The 16220-nt window shown below is 67.3% G+C and overlaps 1 protein-coding gene across 1 annotated transcript in view; it reads left to right on the top strand.

Annotated features, from left to right (window-relative positions):
- The first annotated feature begins 1117 nt into the window (after positions 1-1117).
- WNT7B (Wnt family member 7B) overlaps positions 1118-16220 on the top strand; it is a 48074-nt gene continuing 32971 nt past the window's right edge. The window contains exon 1 of the mRNA XM_047064967.1: positions 1118-1188. Coding sequence (XP_046920923.1) covers positions 1118-1188 — 71 coding nt within the window. The remainder of the gene's footprint in view (positions 1189-16220) is intronic.

The raw sequence follows: 16220 nt of genomic DNA, 5'->3' as shown, positions 1-16220 counted from the left end.
GGGGCCCCCTCCACATCCTCCTCTCCCTCCCCATCACGGTGCTTAGCGCAATGGCTTCCGCAGGAGGTCATCCAAGCCATCCGCCTGCACCTGGCCGGGCCTGTCCGTCCCTTCCCGGTCCCCTCTGAGTCTCTCTGGCACCAGCGCTGACAGGCGGGGGTGACCCTGGGTGCCAGGGGAGGGCTGATCGAGGTCTGCCAGAGAAGCAGTGATGCTTGGGCTAAGGGTGTGGCCCAGGAGGCCCCCAAGTGTGTAATTGCTGGGGGGGGAGGGGAAGCGTGCAAAAGAGGCTATGGGTTGGGTGGTCTCCCCCCCCCCCCCCCCACCAGAGACTGGAAGCGAGCAGCCATCAAGACCTGTACGGGACGTTCCTCCGCGCCCCACCCCCACCCTTTCGGCCAGCCCCACCGCAGGTGTCTCTTCCCAGACGCACCCTCCCCTGCGGGCCGCCCCCCCCCCACTCCGCGCACCCAATCCCCCTCCCCCTGCCCAGTCCCAGGAGGGCGATCGGAAGGGAGCCAGCCTGGGCCGGGGGGTGGTGGGGGGGTGGTGGATGTGTTTGTGTGTCACGGGGGAGGGAGGAGAAAAGGGAGGGGAGAGCCCGGGAGCGAGGGAGAGAGAGCGCGCGGCGAGCGAGGAGGGCGGGCGGGAGGCGGATCCTCCTACCTGGGGCGCGCTCGCTCGCTCGCAGCTCGCTTGCCGGGGCCGCGAGTCACCTGGGGAGGCGGACAAGTGCGGACACATTGGCCGCCGCGGCGCTCGGCGAGGCGCGCACGGCCCCAGGCGGCTGCGCCCAGTGGAGGCAGCTCCCTCCCGCCTGCCGTGCTCGGGCCCCGGCCCCCGCCGGCGCTCGCAGGCCCCAGCGATCGCGCAGCCCAGCACCGAGGTCGCGGTCCCCGGCCCAGGTCACTACCCAGGCGCACGCGGCGGCGGCGGCGGCGCCCCGAGCTCACCATGGTGGCAGCGCGCGCCGAGTCCTCGCGCGTCGCCGGCCGCCCGAGCCGCAGCGCCGGCTGAGAGCGGTCCACCGAAGCCCCCTGCCCTTGCCAGCTCCTCGCCCGGCCCGCGCGTCCCCTCCGGTCGCCGCTGTCTATGGCGCAGCCCCCCTCCCTGGATCATGCACAGAAACTTTCGCAAGTGGATTTTCTACGTGTTTCTCTGCTTTGGCGTCCTCTACGTGAAGCTCGGGTGAGTAGCCCCGTGGGCAGGGGCCGTAGCCCCGGGCAGGGGCAGCCGGGAGGAACCGGTTCCAGAGGGTCCCCGCGGAGACGTGGGGCCTGAGGGGGGCACAGCCGGCTCCTGGGGATCCAAGGCTGGCCTGTGTATCGGACCCTCCCCTCCCCCGGCCCAGCAGGGACGCCCCCGAGCCCCGTGAGCGGCGGGTACTCCCGAAGCGCGCCGGCTCCGGGGCTGCTGGAAGGAAAGCAGGGCGCGCGGGCGGCGGCTAGGCTCGCGGGTAGCGGCGAGCGTGCCCGGCGCGTACTTTCACCTGTTTGGGCTCCAGGCCCTGGGGGTGGGACGCGCCTTCCCTCCCCCGGGCTGCGCTGGGCGCCGAGCCCGGGCCGAGCGCTCGCCGTCTGGAGGGCGCGCCGGGGCCGGGAGCCGGGCGCGTCGGGCGGCCGGAAAGGCCTGGGCGGGCGGGGGGCGAGCACCCCGGCCGCGAGCCTGCAGGCCGGGGCACCTGCCCGGGCCCTTCGACCCTATCCATCACCCGGACGTGTTGAAATTGCCTTGACAACTCGTCCGGCTGGCTCGGGATGGGCCGCGCGGCGGGCCGGCCGCCTCGGGCTCGGTCCGGGGCCCGCGCCCCCGCCCGCCCTGGGCCCTCGGCCCGGCCCCCTCTCGCCGCGCTCGCTGCTCTCGCTGCAGTAGCTGCCCCGAGTCGTATTTCCACATTCCTGAACCCAGCCGAGTCCTTACCTGTTGAGCTGCGATCTCCTTTAGACAGAATCTGTCTCGGCCTCGCTCGAAGTGGGGGGTGGAGGGGCGAGGTGACCGTGAGGGGGTGCGGTGCGCCGCGCTCCGGGGCCCCGCCGCGCCTTTCGCCCCTACTGTGCGCAGCCAGCCGCGGGGAGGCAGGCGGGTCCCGGCCGGAGCACAGGCGGCGGGCTGCCCGGCGGGAGGCGGCGACGCGGCTTCCCAGGCGGAGAGGTGAAGGCACCACCGGAGAATCGTCTCGTCTACCGCCCATCGCCCGTCCTTCTGTCGCCCCCTCCGCCGTTTTATAGATGGAGAAACTGAGGCCGGTGGCTGCAGGGGCAGGGCTGGAAGGCCCCGACCTTGCCTCAGCTCTGCAGGCCTGGGCCGGCGTGCCTGCGGCCGCTGGTGGCTCTGTTTGTGGCGGGTCTGGGTGTCCCCTGTGTCCCTGGGTGTTTGTTTATGGGCGGTGAGGGTGCCGGCACCGAGTCCGCTAGGGGGTGGGGGTTGGGAGGGAGGCCCGGTTTGGGGATCCCCAGCAGCCCCCGCAGTTCCTCTCTCTGTGCTGCCCGGTTCTCAGCTCTAAGGCCTCGTCTGCTCCTGGCGATCCTAGATTAAGCTCCCCTTTTAAGGATCAGGAAACTGAGCAAGGGAGGCCGAGTCGCTTGTCCCCAAGGGTCAGTGGCAGAGCTCAGACTGGCTCTGGCCTCCACCACTGACCACTCCTCCTAGCACCCTGACACCAGTTCCTAAACGGGAGCCACCCCAAAGAACATCCACCCCCAGCTTGTGGGCTCTAGGACCCTCGCTCCCCACCCCAGGCAGCGGAAGGAGATCCCGATGCCACCGACTTCGGCTCCCAGGGCTGGCTGCAGGGCCCTGAGACCTCCGGGTCCAGCTACCGACTGAAGGTGGCTTCCCTCTCCCCGCTTTCCTGGGCCTCCCTTTGCCCTCTATGAACGAGACTTCAGCTCTGGCCATCCTGAACACGATGGTGGCCGGTGTCTGAGTAGAGAGAGACCGGCCTGTGTGCCCAGGCACTGTGCCCGCCTCTCTGGGAGTGGGCAGGAGAGCCAGACTCTGCCTTCTGCACCACCCACCTCCGGAGCCCTGGAGTGGGAAGCTTCTCCCTCTGCCGTGCCCCCTGAAACACGCGCTCTCCCACTCCTGGGGGGAGAGGAGAAAATCTCGTGTCCCCACACCCCTGCGGAACCCCATCCAGGAAAGCCAGGGAGCCGCCCTGGGATCTGCTAAGGGGAGGGGCTCTGCCTCTGCCAGTAGGGCAGCCCCTGCCCACCCGAACTGGAGCTGGGGGCTTGCTTTCTTTGCAAGCCACCTCGGCTGCACAAAGCCGGGAGGAGGCGGGAGCTGGGCCCAGATGTGACCTGAGGGGCTAATGACTTGGGAGCCCAGTGCATTCAGGGTGAGGTTTTGGCTCCCCCCTCCCCCTCACTCATCGGTGGCCTTGGGTAAGCACTCTAATCTCCCCGGGTCCGCCTCCCTCATCTGCAAAATGGGGTCACAGTAGCACCTCCTTCACCGTACGGTGAAGATTAGTCTTGGGTGCCTGTGCCCTGGGGGTAGGGGTGGGGCCCAATAAACACCTGTGCGCACCAGTCAAGCTCTTCTTACTGTTAATGACCTCGGGATCATAGCCGATGCCCGCGCCCTGGGGACTCCTCCAGGGAGTGTCTTTCAGGGCCTCAGAATCCCAGGAGCTGGGCTATTAGGGCCCCAAAAGTTCTAACCAAATGTCAGAGATTGTCTGCACTGGGTGTGGGGGGCTATCCTGTGATCACAGCCCCCCCCCCGCCCACTCCTGTGTGTGTGTGTTTTCGATGTATACTGGGAACCTCCCCCACTCGGGCACACGCATTGACGTGCAGCCCCCGGGGGGCAGGGGGGGTTCAGGCCAGCAGAAATGGAGAACTCAGGCCTCACAATCCCTTTGGGGATCCGGGCCCCAAGAGGAGTTCTGTCTTGGATTTTCAGCCATTTCGAAACGAACGGCTTTGGGGAGTCACGGTTCCTCACTCTGGGACCGAGCCCGCTCCAAGCGGCAGCCCTTGGAGGAGGCCAAGCCTGGGCAGGGACAAGCCGTTGGAATCTGGGCACCCCTCTGCCCACTGAAAGTGGGGTCACAGGAAGTCCCAGGATCAGCCCAGCTCCGTTCCTGCCTCCTCCCCCTGGGGGAGGGGCCCAGTGGAAAGAGGTGAAGGAGACAGCCCCCTCCTTCTGGATGCCTGCCGGGGGTGAATCTCCATGCCAGGTCTAGAAGCCCGGGGTCCTGGGCCATATCACACAGACCTCTCTTTTCTTGTCCCCTCCCCTGCCTGGTGCTTTCGCCCCAGCTGATGGGGGTCTACACTGCATCCAGAAGATCACTCATATGTAGCCAGGCTTGGCAGACAATAGGAGGTGGGACTCAAAACCTCCAAACAGGAGGTGAGTTTCTGGCCTTTAAAACAAAACTCACTGGAAGAAGGAGGATTGTTCAGAAAGTGTACCCTTGCGGATCTGCTTCTCCCGATACCTATTCCAACCAACCCTTCCAAAGAAAGCAAAAGAAGCGAGATGGGGAAGCCAGAGCTGGGGGCCTCTGTGCACCAACGAGGGGTGCCTTCTTCGCTCTCAGCCCCTCCCAAGAGGCGCCGAGGCAGGACCCTACAGAAACACCAGTGCGCATGTGCGCAGGTGAGCCCTGCCTGGCTGGGCCTGGTGGGTTAGCCTGAGAGCGTGCGACTCACGACCAGCCTAACCAAACCCAGGGGCGCGCGCGGGCAGAGGCACAGCGCACACAGTGCATCTGTGAGCACACACCTGCGCCCTCAGACGCGCCCACGCTCCCGCGGGCACACACAGGCACATGCAGGGACATGTATGCGAACACGAGAACAGATTGCCGAGCACAGCCCCCCAAGAGGAGCGCACGCCCTCGCGCGGTTATCCCGCTGGTGCCTCCCCCCCCCCCCCAGGTGCACCTTCCAGAACCGGCCAGAGCTGTGTGGTTCGCCGAAGTTGGGCGGGGAGGGGGGGGGGTACGGGCCTAGGCAGTTTGGGCAAGCCTTGGGGGCGGCTCCTGTCGCACGCTCCGGTCAGCCTCCCCTTTAAAAAACCCGCCCGCAGAGGAGGCGGATGTAGGGGCGGCCCGTCCAATGGCAGCTGCGCGCCTCGAGAGACTTGGAGACTCGAGCCAGAGCGAGCGACAGAGCCGGTTCCGACCGATCGACGGACGGAGGGCTAGACGGCCGCCGAGGCGCACCCGCTACCCACTTGCCGGTCCCCGGGTCCCGCGCTCCAGCCCCAGCGCCCGCCGCCGTCCCAGCCCCAGCTGCAACGCGATGCTCGGCCCTGGCGGCGGGGCACGGACGAATCCTGCGCCGGGGCCCGCGCGCCCGGGTGCCTAGCGCCTGGTGTCGCCGCCCCACCTCGGGGAGGGCCGCGGAGACCCCGGCCTCAGCTGGCCCAGGCGCGCCGCCCGCGGGGCCCGCCAAGCCCTTCCAGGAGCGCCGGCCCACCATGCTCCTGCTGTCTCCGCGCGGCGCGCTCCTCTCCGTGTATTGCCCGCAGGTCTTTCTGATCCTGACCAGCGGCAGCTACCTGTGAGTGCCGCGGGCCGCACGCGGGGTGGGCGGGGTGGGGAGAGCCCCGTCTTCGGCCGCCAGCGCTGGAGCCGGACGGGCAGGAAGCTCGGCAGCGGAGTCTCTGGGCGGGGCACCGGGTGCCCGACGCGCTCGGCAGCCCGGGGACTTTGGGTCGTCTCCTCGGCCTGAGCCGCCGAGGTGGAGGGCTTGGGGGGCGGCTGCAGCAGTGAGAAATGACGGCTGTGGGGTCAGAGGGAGCGGGGCCCGCGAGAGGCCCTAGCGCCGGGGTGGACCAGACTGCGCGCACGGAGCGCGAGGGCCGGAGCGCGCGCGGCGGCGCGGGGATTCCCTGCGCGTCCCACCCGAGTCCTGGACCAGCGGGACAGCCCCTCTCCTTTGTAAGTCCGCGAGGCCCGCACGGCTGCGCCGCTCTCGAGAGAGCCGCACGCACGCACCCGCTCCCCCGCGTACCCGCAGGCGCACACGTGCACGCTGCGCCCCGCCAGACAGCGCCCAAGCTGTCCTCGGTGGTGACTGCGGCTTCCCGCGCCTTCCTGCCGCGCTGAGCGGCCAGACCCAGCGACGGGTGACTCCTCACCTGGGGCGAGGGGGACACGCAGCGCGCGTGCGGCCGGCCGAGGTGCGCCCTGGGGTCCGGGCCAAGGCAGCGCGCGGAGCGTGGGCGCGCGTGTGCGTCGGGACGGGCAGCGCCCACCGGGCTCCGGGAAGCTCCAGGCAGGGCCCGGCCGGGCCCGGGAGCCGAGGGGGCGCGTCGGCGCAGCAGTGGCTTCGCCCGATTCCTAATGGGACGCATATGCTCTGGCCTCCGATTTAAAAAGAAGTTTGATTTATGGAACCGCCGTTTGGGGGAATTTAAGCTGGATGCTACTGATTAAACCTCAGAGCTAGCTCTCCCTCCCCTCCCCTGCTCCCCTCCTCCTCCCCCTCCTTTACACGCGGGCCACGTCCGGGGTCGCCTAACGCGGCCAGAGGGGGCAGGCGCTGTCTTCCCGCTCCCTGCGCCACCCCCGCCTCCTCGCGGCCGCAGTCCTAATAAATCGCCGCGCCCCCACCCCCCTTTTAATAGAGGCGCAGCCAATTTCTCCTCCAGCTCCTAGGAAATTACTATCCTACCAGTTTTCCTTCTATAAATAGTCGCGCATCTTGAAACAAAAGTTCGCAACCGCAGCCAGATGCTGCGAGGCCCGCGGTTTCCCGGGCTGTGGGACATAATTACAAGGTCCAGGCGCAGAGAGCGCTCCAGGCCCGGCGGGCAGCCCCGGCTGCAGAAGCATCGCCTGGGGAGAGGAGTGGGGGGGGGGTGGCAGGCCGCCCCAGGCAGGGCAAGGGGCCTGATGGGGACCGCCTGATCGTTGAGGAATCAGGATAACAAAGTGGCGGGCCAGAGACTCCTGCTTTGTGGCATCCCTCCTGGGGAAATGGATCAACCAAGGGGGGCCCTTGGAATCCCCGCCTCCAGTTCTCAGAGGTCAGAGGTCGGGAAGCCTCCGCCTCCCCTGAAAACCCCGCATCTCAATCTTAACACTAGAGAAGCATCAGCTATTATGCTTTAAGAAATCATTTTTGGAAGCAGCTGGCTGAGGTTTGGCATTATGGGGAGGTGGCCAGGGGTAGGAATCCCGGGGTGGGGGCGGGGGTGGGGGCTGGAGTAGGAATCTGAGAGGAGGAGGTGGGCAGGGGGCTCAGGAGCTGTAGAGGACGAGACCAAGGCAGCAGTGAGGGGTGCCACAGGCGGTGGCCCGTCTGTATCCGTAGACCCCAAGTTTTCCTCCGGGGTTGGCTCCCCAATCCAGGCCTGCAGTGACTGCTATCTGTCCCCACACAGGCTCATTCCCTGCGTGTTCACTGCCAGCTTTGTTGGGGAAAATTCTCCGAAGGCGACAGTTTTCCAGACGTTCCCGGGGCAGTGCTGGGGTCCAGAGTAGGTGATGGGAGACAGCAAAGCGGACTCTGCCCCCCCCCCCAGCCGGCCCTACCTTCAGCACCCCTGCCCCAACCCCAGCCCGCCTGCCCTTCAGTCCCCTGGGTGGGGAGAAGGGAGGGAGGAAGTGCTGAGGCCAGGCTGTCCCTGAGCAGAGACCAAGTAAGGTGTCCCCAGGAGCAAGAGAAGGGGACCATGACACCTCTGGGATTTCCACCTTGCCTCCCTCCCTGCCCTGTTTGGGTGGGCACAGGGCTGGCTGGGTGTGGAGGATGCCAAGGGCGGGAGAGAGCCCCTGCGGTGCAAACGGCACCGGTGAGAAGGACCTCGTGGGTGGCTACGAGCCGGGGCCTGGGTGCAGGTGAGGTGGCCGTCGCGGGTGTGCTTCAGAGAACGGCTCGGGGTCAGCGGGAAGCCCACCTCAGTACCGCAGGGATACTTGGCACGGTCAGCCCCGTGGGATCTGAGGATGCCAGGGGCAGGAGGGGCCCCGGGCGGAGGCTTCTTTCTGCTCCAGAGAACTTTCCAGAAGGCATCCCACTGCCGGGATCACAGACACTGGTGGACAATTGATCCTGCCCCTTTCATCTGGGCTGCTCTCCCAGCTCCCTGTCTCGGGCTGTGGTCCGTGCATAGCGAATCCCAGATGCATGCCTGGGCCCCTGCCACTGATTGGGTCGGACGGGTGTGCTGGCCTGGAAGGGCCCTGAGCCCTCCCGCCTGATGCTGAGCTTGGCTGGCGGTGGGAGGCAGCTCTGGCCGGCCTCACCCTTCTCTGTGCCACTGCTGTCGGAGCAGAAGCTTCCGGGGCCGGGGGTGGGGGTGGGGGTGGGTCAGTGAGGGCCCAAGGGAGGGCAGGTGGGGGGCCGCAGGCCAAGAAGAGGGCCTGCGGTGCCAGTCAGCTGGTGTGGGGGCCTCGTGCCAGGACCGGGCTGGCCTGCTGTCCTGGGCAGGTCCCTTCCGGTCTTGGCCTCCACTCCCAGATGTGGAGGCTGGCTGCAGTGATGCCCCCAGGTCTTCCGGTGCGAGCCTCTCATGGTGACCGCCCGCTCTGGGGAGCTGAGTGAGTCATGGGTGACGGGGCGGTTACTCACCGACCACCTGGCCGTGGGGGGGGGGCGGGGGGCGCTCACCACTGCCCTGCCGAGGCTGGACCTCTTCCCGGCTCTGCCGCTGTGGCTTTATTGGTGGTGCCAGCCGCAGCCCCAGAAACCCCGTGGGCAGGGCCCTGGGGGGCGGGCATTGCTGAATCAGGCCCCCTCCCCTGGCATCGGGGCCTGTGTGGCAGCAGATCGGGGGCCGCCCGGCTTAGCGTGGACGGGTGTCGCCTTGGGAGGGGCCGCTCCCCGCCTGCAGGCTGCGTCTGTCCAGGTTGGAGGAGAGCTCTGCTGTGTGGCCTCGAGCAGGTCCACGGGCTTCTCTGGGCCACAGTCTCCTCATCCGTCACTTGGCTGGGCCCTCAAGCCGCTGGGATCGAAAGGCATGGGCACGTGGTGGGGGGGGGGCGGTGGTTAGCGCCGGGAACCTCCAGGGCGTGGGCTGGAGAGATGGGAGTTTGTCCGATCACAAGCGCCCCAGGAGCCTTGCCGTGTGGGCACAGCTCGGCGACCACTAATCAGAGGGGGGAGGGTAGCCTCTGGAGATGACCCCATTCGACCCTCTGTGTGTGTGTTGGGGGAGGAAGGGCCAGGAGGGGAAGGCGGGTCCCCGTGCCCTTCTTCCAGGTCCCGGTGTGGCCTGGCATCACGTGGAGGCCTGCAGGAGGGTGGCTCATTTTCTCACCGAGTTTCCCTGGAATCTTCCCTGATCCGAGGTCCCATCCCTGTTCCTCCTCCTACTGTCGGGGTGCCTTCCGTAGCCTCCCTGTGTCCCTCCCTGTGTCCCACTACTGGAACCCAGGCGTCTTAGAGTGGCTGTGAGGGTCCAGAAAGCCGATGCAGAGACGTGCTCAGCCGGGTGCTGGGTACACAGTAAGTGCTCAAGAGATGACACTGCTCAGCCACGAGGAGCAGGGAGGCTGGCCACCCATGAAGCAGCGGAAGGCGTGGTGGCTGTGTGCAGGGGAGAGTCTTGAGTTCTCTGGGGGGGGGGGGTCTAAGAGGGCTTCCTGGAGGAGGCGGCGCCTAGATAAGGGGAGGAGTTGCCTAGAGAGTAAGCTGGAACACGAGAGAGACTCTGGAAGAAGGAAGAACGCATTCGCCCAGGGTTCCTCCTGAGAGAGCCTCACGGAACCTTGCCGAGACAGGCAGATGGGTTGTGGGGGCCCCGCGGGGAGGCCCCATCGAGGTCACACAGGTCCCAGGGGAACAGCCCCCCCCACCCCCGATCCCAGAATCGCTCTGCCACCGCCTCTGAAGAGAAATTCTCCGACAGAGAAAGGCGTCCCCCGATCCCTGGGTCTCATCCTCCAGGGAGAGATGCTCTTCGGGGAGCAGACCATCACGAAGGGGGGTCATTTTTGAGGCCCTCACTGCACATCATTGGCACATTTGGCTTTTCCAGGGCCACTGACCACAGCCTAGCAAATCACACTCCCTGCCCCTGCCTTTCCACCCCTGCCATGTCCCCCCAAGCCTCGCGCCAGCCTTCGGGGGGGGGACAGGGGGCGGGGCTCTGCAGCCTATGGGGAGCCCGGAACCCCTACTGGGGGCCTGGCCCAAGGCTCTGTCATCAGACTAGGCTGAGCAGAGTCTGAGGGTGGTGGCAGGGGAGGGCTTGATTGTGGAGACCCAGACCCTCTGTCGGCTCAGGCTTGGGGGGGTGCCTGAACGGCGCCCCTCTCGGGGCCTGTCTCGCCCCGGGGCAGATGGAGGGGCTTCAGCAAGCTGCCTCGGAGCCTCCACTTTTCCTGGCCCTGGGTCCGGCTCAGATAGGGCTCGGCACCCCCGCCCCCTGCTCCCCCAGCAAGGGACAAGAGGCCGGGAGCCCTCTCTTGTCAGATGAAACCTCGGCCCGGGGCTCCCTCAGCCTGATGAAAGGGTCATTGTGTGGTGCGGGCCGCCCGCTGGCCAAGGACAAAACGGCCGTTTGTCCTCCTTCCCTGGCGCGGGGCTGGGGCCTCCCCTTGGGCTGGCTAGCAGGGTGGGGGTGGGCACAGGTGCGCTCCCTCCTCCCTTTCTCCATCTTCCCGGCCTCCGTCCCCGGAGCCGCTCAGCCTGCCTGGGGCCCCTGCCAGTCCTGCCCTCAATGCGGGGTGTCCTCGCCCTCCGAGCGGGGGGCCCCAGGCCTGGGCCAGTCTGCGGTTGGCAGGGGAGCGGTGAGCTCCCCGGCGCTGGAAGCATACAAGCAGATGCTGGGCCAGGGCCCCGCCTGGAAGGGAGCCAGCACTCACGGGGCCTCTGTGCCAGGCGGCCGTGGGGTCGGCCCCCACGGTGACCGAGGATGCGGAGGCCCCGGAGAGGTCACGCCGGAGCCGGTGGCTTCTGAGCACCGACGATGCCACGAAACGCTCCGTCCGAGGGTGTGGCATACGCACTAAAGCCGGGCAGCCCGAGTGGCCGTCCTCCCGCTGACCCTGAGCGGGACGGGAGCAGCGCCACGGTCCCCGGCCGCAGCTCCCCGGGCATCGGCACCTCCTGGCGGCCCCATCCCGAAAACACCCGTGGCAGAACCCCACCCCCAAGGCCACCCCGGTTTCCGACCCTCCTCCAGAGAGGTTCCCTGTGCTGGAGTCTGTGCCCAGCGGGAGCTGCGAACAGGCAGGGCCCCTGAGGGAAGGAGCCTTGGGACAAGGCGGGTGGTATCCGGATCCCCCCACCCCCCCAGCCTCCCCCCTTCCCGATGAAGCGGGTGTTGGTGCTGCTGCAGGGTGCGGGGGCCACCACGCCGAGGGGTCCAGAGCTGAGACTTAGGCGCCCAGAGGAAACGCTCCTCCAGAAGGATTGTCCGCCCGGCAGACTCCTGACGGGGGGCCCAGGGCTCTGCATCCTACTTCTGGAAGACTCGGGTCCTCGCGGAGGGGCCCTTCTGTCACCGGACTGATGGGTGCGTGCCAGCTGGGGTGGCCACCCACTTGGGAGGTGGTGAAGTGGGGAGTACGAGGGTCAGAGCGCCGAGTAACTCCCTAGGTCGCACGCAAGGGGGCTGAGCTTGGATTCGAACCCAGGTCTGTCCGGCTCTCAGGGTCGTGCTGCCGATTCCTTCTCGCTCACTGTCCGTGACCTCGAGTGGGAAGAGAGACCAACTAATCCAGCTGGTTAGAATTATCTAATGGCCAGGCGTCATGAGGCGCTGAGCGAGGGCCCTCTCTCTGTCTCTGTTCCCCCCCCCCTTTCTTCCCCTGTCCCTACCTCCACACGTTCAGATTTGGAGCCAGAGGGACAGCTTTCCTTGGGGGGGGGGTGCGGGAACCAAGAGCACCTCAGATTTCTGCCCCGGGCTGCTGACCCAAGGGGCTCTGAGGCCGGCTTGAGCGGAGAGAGAGGGTGGTCCCAGCTGGCCAGCTCATGGCCTGCTCTGGGTCAGCACGTGAATCGTTGCCACATGCCATGGACTTCAGGCAGCCTTGGGGACACCACCGCCCTGTTCTGCCTTGGCTTGTCCGTGCGGGTGATGGGGCTGGACGCTTCAGGGCCCCTGCTCTCCCCGCCTCCCCTTCTCTCCAGCCCTTGCCTCCACCTTCAACTTGCCCTTCACAGCAGCGGTTCCGGCAGCCCCCGGGCCCGGTGAACAAGGCTGGCCGTGTAAGCAGGTGTAATCGGGAGGCTCCCTTCCTTCCCCGTCATTTACCCAAAGCCCTGCGGTGCCCGACACGGCAGGGGCCGCTGACCCGCTATCCCAGCTGCAGTGAGGGTGGGTCAGGGGAGACCTGGGCCCCAAAGAACGTGCTGGGGAGAGTGGCATTCTCGGCCGAGGGATGGATGGCTGTGGGGTGGGCAGGGGGAATGGGGAGTGGGGTCACAGCGCTGGGGTGGGGGGCGGCCCCGGGCGTGGGGAGCCATGGGAGGGAAGGTTTTAAGCAGGGCAGGGATGAGCAGTTTCATCCTAAGCTCAGGAAGGACCGCGGGCGTGGGTGGACCAAGCCAGGGAAGTTGGGAGGGGGCCGGTCCTGCCCCTGTCCCCCCCCCCCCCATCTGATGCAGGTGGGGCAGAGGAGAGGGACAAGATTCCCCAAGGCAGGGCCTAGGGGGTGAATTGGGGGCAGAGTGCGGGTGAGGGGCCCTCCGCCCACAAATGGTTGCGGTTTCGGGTTGGCCCCCGCCCCACCCCCACCCCAGCACCCAGGACCCCGCACAGCACCCGGCGCTAAGTCGGTGCCCAATAAACACTGTGAATGGTCAGATGGCTGCTCCCGTGTCTGCGTCCCGGCAAGACCCGTTGACCCGGTCAGGATCCCCTTGCCCGGTGGATGGCAGAGGCCTCCGGGCCCCAGGCGTGCTGGCCCCCAGTGCTTGTGGGCAGGCACGGTGGGGGGGGGGCTGGGGGGGCTGGGCCGGTGGGGGGGGGCACTTCCTGGCTCCCTGACTCACGTCTTCCCAGGGTGACTGCATCACTGGCGGGGAACACGGGGAACTTCCAGGTGCTGCCGACACGCCGCCCCCTTTGGAAGCAGCCGCTTCTATCACCTGCCATCCCCGTGTTCCCTGGGGGCCCGTCCTGCGTGCCCATCCACCCATGTGAGGCCCTGTGGTGGGCTGAGGTGCCAGCTGGCCGCACGTGGGGGCCAAGCCCCCCTCACAGCCCCGGCAGAGTCACCTGCGGGCACGGCCCGGGCTCGTGGGATAGGCTAGGGTGCCAGCGGCCGGCCTGCGGAGGGTGCCCAGGGAGGATGTGTGCGGGGTGGCAGGGTGGGCTAGTGTCACGGGAGCACGGGACAGGGAGGTGGCAGCCTGGCTCTGGAGGCTCACCCTGTCCCCAGCAGCTCAGGGCACTCAGGCTTGGCCCGTCACGCAGGGCGTGGGGGACCCCGAGGGCACGGGCCCTGGAGACGCCAGGTGGAGACTGCTGTTGGTCAGCGTCTGGGAAGGGGGGCTGGGCCGAGGGCTGAGAGCTGCCCCAAGGCCCCAGCGTATCATCTGTGTCAGACCCTGCCTGGGCCACCCCTGCGTGATCGGGCTCTGCTCACGGCTGCGGCTCCTGGAGGGGTGAAGCTGCACGCGCCTCGTTCCTTTATTTCCCTTCGGGCAGGTCCAAGAACCACGAGGCAGGGAGTAAGGTGTGACGATCCCATTGGACAGAGGCGGAGGCTGTGGAAAGGAGGGGTGGGGCAGGACTCCAGGCCACTCACTTAAGGCAGGGCGTGGGTGGGGGGCTGCTGAGCCCCGGGGAGGTGTACTGGGGGTGCGAGGCTGGTGAGGGGTGCAGTGGGCTGCTCCGGGGCAGGGGTGAGCAGCCTGTCCCGGGAGGCATCCAAGCCGAGGCGGTTGGCTGGGGTGGCCCCGGTGGCCCAGAATTCTCAGAGGGAGCAGTGGGATGCTCAGAAGGGGAGGTGGGTGGTGAGCGAGCCACGTCTGGGGTGTCCTGGCCCAGAGGGGTCCCCGGTTTTGGCGAGAGCAGATGGCAGGGCGGTGGAACTGGGGACAGCCTGGGTGGGGCCGGGCTCGTTCTCTGCTCTGCGGTGCTGTGTGGCCCAGGCAGGCCCCCGCCGCCATCCCGTCCCGGAAGGGGGCCCCTCCGGGGCGCTGGCCGGAGGCACAGCCCCAGGACCGGGAGCTCAGCCCTGCCCTGGCGTCTGCACAGAGGAGACTTCTCAGTGTCCTCTACCTGTGGGGACTCAGCCCCTGACCCACTGCTCAGACCATGTCTGTAGCAGCCAGGAAGGCTGAGGTGCTGGCCGACCCATCAGGCGCCCAGACTGCCAGCCGGGCCATGGGCCAGACGCCCTGCCAGCTCCCTCCCACCTGTTCCCCTTGCCTGGCTGTCCTTCCACCTGTCCTGAGGCTTCAGGTTGACATCCCGGTCACCCAGGCCTGCAGGGTGCCCCAGGGTCTGACAGATCTGGGGTATTAGGGCCTAGGCCAAGGCCAGGGCTAGGGGTCTCGTCCCTGCTCGGGCCTCAGCTCACGACGTGGCTTCCATTGCCACGGGTCGGTGTCCCCATCTGCACCGTGGAAAATGAGGACACAGGTCAGGGTCAAGGCCTGGGAAGGTCCAGAGTATAGCAGAAAGAGCTGGAAGTGTGTCCATGGCCTAGACAGGTGTCGCTGAAGGTCAGCCCCCGGCAGCCCCCTCGGGAGGCTGGTGTAGATGTGAGCACGCGGGGAGGGAGGACAGAGGAGACACCGGGGCAGGCTTCTCGGAGGAAGAGGCACCAAGCTGGACCTGGCTGCTGGGAGGGTCTGGGTGCCTCTAGCCTTGCCGGTCAGTGTGACCTGAGCCCAGGAGGGTCACGACGGGTCCCGCCTGCCCAACAGAGATCTGGAAGGGTCTGAGGCCGGAGGTCAATGACCTGGGGTTTTGGGGTCACGGTGAGTGAATGGGGTTCTGATTTCACTGACTTAGCAGGTATGGGGGCTGGATGGACCCTCCGGACCCTATGCCCTTTCATCCGTAAGCTCCCCGAACCGGGCACAGGACAGACAGAACCCCCGGGCTGTGCTGGCCCATCTCCGGCAGCCTCGGCCCCGCCCGAGACCCCCGTCCACCGCCTGCTTTCTCCCAGGATGCCTGGTTTCTCTCCAGGGTGGGGTCCCAGGATGCCAGGCCAGGAATGCCAGCTATGCGGGGAGGGCGGGCGGGCAGCCGCCCGCCGGGGGCGCGAGGGAGCAGACGGACGCTCCGCTCTCTTCCCCGGGAACACTGCGGGCAGTGAGCTGAGCCGGGCAGTGGGCTGGAAAGATTGCAGCAGGCAGGACCCACGGAGGGAGCCGGCCTGCACGCGCCCCACCTACGAGCAGGGGCTGTTCTGCCCATCGGACAGATGGGCAGACTGAGGCCAGTGAGAGTCGGCGGCCGAGCAGACCTCCAACCCAGGACCCCAAGCCCAGAGAACCCTCTTTAGGATGCAGCCACAGGTACCTAGATTGTCGCTTCACTCCCTCACCACACGCGCAGATGGGAAACTGAGGCCTGGGCAGGGCAGGAAGGGGCAGAGGGATGGCTTTCTTTCCCAGCTGAGCCCCCTCCTGCCTCCGGCCCTCTCTCTGGGACACCCCCCCTGCCCACCACCCATGCAGCTCCCTTCGGGGCGCTCTCTCAGAGCCCCAGTGTCCTCACCTGTAAAGGGTGCAGTGGGGGTGAGGTGGGACAGTGTGGGGGACGCCACTCAGGAAGGGTGGTCATGTTGGCTTGTCCCTCCCCTGCAGGGCCCCCCCACCCCCTTCGAAGTTCTTCCCACCCAGGCCAGCAGGGGGAGAAGCCATTTGCCAAAACAGGGCTGTTAGGCCCTATCTTCAGATTGGAACACTGAGCCTCAGAGCAGTGAGGTCCGGGAAGGTCCCCAAGCCCCATGCCTCCCACTGAACTGAGCCTAGAGCCCCAGCAGGGGAAGACGAGCAGACGAGCAGGTGTAAGGAACGCCAGGACAGGTGGGCTGAACACCACCGGGCCTTTGCATCAGCTGTGTCCAGCTCGGCCCCAGCCGTTGCAATCCGTCCCGCTCCTCCCCCCAGGGGAAGGCTGCGGGGACCAAGCTCTGGCACTGTGATGGTGGCTTGGAGGGGGGCGTGGTCTGCAGAGTGACCCCAGACCTGGCAGAATTCTTATCCCCGTTTGACGTGTGGGAGCACTGAGGCCACACCGGCCGCTGCCCCGCGGGACTGCTGGGCTCCGGAGCCGGAGAAGAGCCTCTTCCGGGAAGGGCTGGGCCGACCCCTGCCCACCTGAGGGAGACGCTGGTG

Source organism: Lynx rufus, unplaced genomic scaffold (genome assembly GCF_022079265.1).
Source record: "Lynx rufus isolate CCGP_SWC_20201006 ecotype Redwood Valley unplaced genomic scaffold, mLynRuf1.p SCAF_7, whole genome shotgun sequence".
Taxonomy (NCBI): domain Eukaryota; kingdom Metazoa; phylum Chordata; class Mammalia; order Carnivora; family Felidae; genus Lynx; species Lynx rufus.
This window is presented reverse-complemented; position numbering and strand designations above follow the sequence as displayed.